Here is a 3,211-nt window from a genome sequence, read left to right on the forward strand (position 1 = left end):
CATTGGAAACTTAATCTTACCATGAGTAAGCAGGGAATACTACTACTCTCACAATGATGTTGTAAGGATTAATGACAATATTTGCAAAACAAGTTTTCCAAATATCAAACAAATATAATGATTGTTTTGGAATAAAAGATGATTCACTCAATGTGAAATTTATGGACACTGTTAAAGGTTATAAACAAAGATATTTCTCTTCTCTCTCTCTCTCTCTCTCTCTCTCTCTCTCTCTCTCTCTCTCTCTCTCTCTCTCTCTCTCTCCCCACCAACCCTCCTCTCTCTTTTTCTTCTTGATTTGTGATGCTCTAATTTATTCTTTATTCTTTTCTATTTAACTTCCTCTTGGCTCATTTTTCTTATGCCCATTTCTTTTCTACTCTCTTCTCTTTCATGAAAATGTGTTGTCTATGACACCAAGCAGCATTTCTGAGACTGGAGGTGCACCCAATGAGACACTGATTCCTCCTTTTACATAATGCCTCCCAATGATCTTGCCTTTTTCTTTGAGTAGTAAGTGACATTTTGTATGCTTCATGAACTACCTCTGATCATTGTCTTCTTACTTGGTCCAAGTATTATAGAAGGCTAGCCACTTCAAGAGACCTTAAAAACAGACCCCAAGATGTAAAGGGACATGTCCAGGGTAACAATTAATTAGAAGAGTAAGCCTCAATCCAAGTCCTTTGCCTTTGGTTACAGTGTGATCTATATGGCATGATGCTGGGAAGGTATTGGAGTACTGAATTAATTTTACTCTGACTCTCAGACTTGTCAAGAACCTATCCCCACTACCTACAAGTGGATACAAGACATCCACTTCCCAAGCATTATAATACAAATGCTTAGTCCCTTTTGCACATTGATCATAGACCCTGAACTAGCAAGTATCTCAATATATTTTCTCTTCCCATTTCCAAACACAGAAGAAACCAAAACCCTAAGGCCTTTCTACTAACCAACTGCCTTGCAAGAACAGGTTGGGTTTTATAATTGAAGACCTACCATACAAAATTGTATTGATGTCCCTTTCCTCTTCTACCCTGAGTTTCTGCCTCTTCCTGCTATCTTTTTCAGAGCCCCCTTCACATCCTTGTTTCTTAGGGTATAGATCAAAGGATTGAGCATGGGGGTAATTATAGTATAAAAAAGGGCAGCAAACTTTCCTTCACTCTCAGAGTAACTGCCTGTGGGTTGGAGGTATGTGTAAATGGTTGACCCATAAAAAAGAGAAACCACCAGGAGGTGAGACCCACATGTCCCAAAAGCCTTTCTGCACCCTGCCATTGACTTGATCCTCAGCACTGCCTGAGCAATGTGTGCATAGGAGCCAACAATCAGTGCTGCAGGAAAGACCAAGATTATGGCGCGGGCCACAAACATCTTGGCCTCTGTGCCTTCTGTGTCCTCACAAGCCAGCTTCAAAAATACAGGCATCTCACAGAAAAAGTGGTTCAGGTAATGGAGGCCACAGAGAGGCATGGCCATCATGAGGCTTGTCTGAATCAGAGAGTTCATGAGGCCTCCCATCCAGGCAGCAATAGCCAGAGTCAGGCAGAGAAGTGGGTGCATGATGGCTGTGTAGTGGAGTGGACGACACACAGCAGCATAGCGGTCAAAGGCCATCACCACCAACAGCATACTCTCAATGGAACCCAGGGCGAGGACAATGAAGAGCTGGGCCACACACCCTCCGTAGCTGATGGTCCTGTCAAGTCCAGAAAGATTGATCAGCAGCTGGGGCACAGTGCTGGTGGTATAGCAGAGGTCCAGGAAGGAGAGGTGGCAGAGGAAGAAGTACATGGGCGTGTGCAGTCGAGGGTCCAGTCGCGAGAGAGCAATGATGGTGGTGTTACCAATGAGAGTTAGGGAGTAGAAAATTGAAATAAAAACAAAAAGGATGAGTTCCAGTTGAGGCCAATCTGAGAAGCCCACCAAAATGAAGCCCTCTCCAAAACTGGCATTGAAACCTCCCATAGCCTTGCTCCTGCACAAACAGCAAAAGAAAATTCAATGGATCCTATGAGAAACATGGGTTAAAACATTTCACAATAACAACTAAATACATCCAAAACCATATTTTTATTTTATACCTTGCTATTCAATTCACTTCTGTTCAGTCTTCTATTCTGACTCTTTTCTTTAGACTCCAAATCACTATATTATGATTGATGTCATCTGTGTTTGAACCACAGCACTATTGCCTATCTGTGACCAGACTTTAGCCAGGATATGATGGATATGATGCCTCTTGGTCTGAAAGTAGAGATGATGTATTGCCTCCCTCACAGCAGTGAGATGAGAACCTAACCTGACACACTTTCTTATAATCTTTTTTGATTTTTTTATCACAAGTAATATCAACTTTTCACAGCAACTTCTTATGCCTACCTACTTATCAGAGTTTATTAATGTGGATTAGCAGCTAATAATGTGAGCACTACTTTTAAAATGCAAATGTGTAAAAAGTGGCATTATTATTCTATTTTACTTTGCTTCTCTTCTTGACCTATTAGGTAGAGTGTTTCAATGTGTTAAGATCTAAAACTAGATCCAGGCTGAGATTACAAGTTTAACTCCTGGGTGCTCATCTGCTTTCTTCTGCTCATGAATATTGTCACCACACCAATCATGGAAGCCCTGTTGGTGACCACCTGCAAGTCACATATGTGTTTTCCTTTAAGGGAAAAAATAATTTGCAACAAAATATGTTCCTCAAGATGAGTTTTCATGCCCGGAATATTTCCTGCCTTTTTGTGCAATTGATAAATACATCCATTAACTCTCTAGGAAGAGTTATTTCTCCTCTCTAGGCCAATCTTCTTTGTAGAGTTTCTCTTTAGCACTTGTCATACCTACTGAAAGTCTTGTACATGTCTTTCGCCCTCTCCATACTGTGAGCTCCTGGGTGGTGGAGAACGGAGTGAGTTTAAAAAATATTGGTGTCTTCTCTTCTGGCATATGAGAAGTTCTAAATTAATGTTACTCTTGTTCTTGTTTATTTTAAATAATTTTATTGAGTGAAACATTTGACTCTTCCTTCAAATCTCAAGATAAATTCATTTCCCCTCTGAAACTTGCTTATTAGCTGCTAATCCACATTAATAAACTCTGATAAGTAGGATAGACATAAGAAGTTGCTGTGAAAGGTTGATATTACTTGTGATTTAAAAAAATCCAAAAAGATTCTAAGAAAGTGTGTCAGGAAGCA

The 3,211-nt window shown here is 40.2% G+C and overlaps 1 protein-coding gene across 1 annotated transcript; it reads right to left on the reverse strand.

Annotated features, from left to right (window-relative positions):
- Positions 1–856: 856 nt before the first annotated feature.
- LOC124108067 (olfactory receptor 2Y1B-like) lies at positions 857–1,997 on the reverse strand. Its single transcript, XM_046466434.2, has one exon. It carries the CDS (start codon positions 1,975–1,977, stop codon positions 1,039–1,041), a length of 939 nt encoding a protein of 312 aa, XP_046322390.1. The 5' UTR covers positions 1,978–1,997; the 3' UTR covers positions 857–1,038.
- Positions 1,998–3,211: the final 1,214 nt, after the last annotated feature.

The sequence above is a fragment of the Marmota monax genome, unplaced genomic scaffold, assembly GCF_021218885.2.
Source record: "Marmota monax isolate L192 unplaced genomic scaffold, Marmota_monax_Labrador192_F-V1.1 WCK01_AAM20220418_F8-fsc00331, whole genome shotgun sequence".
NCBI classification, from domain to species: domain Eukaryota; kingdom Metazoa; phylum Chordata; class Mammalia; order Rodentia; family Sciuridae; genus Marmota; species Marmota monax.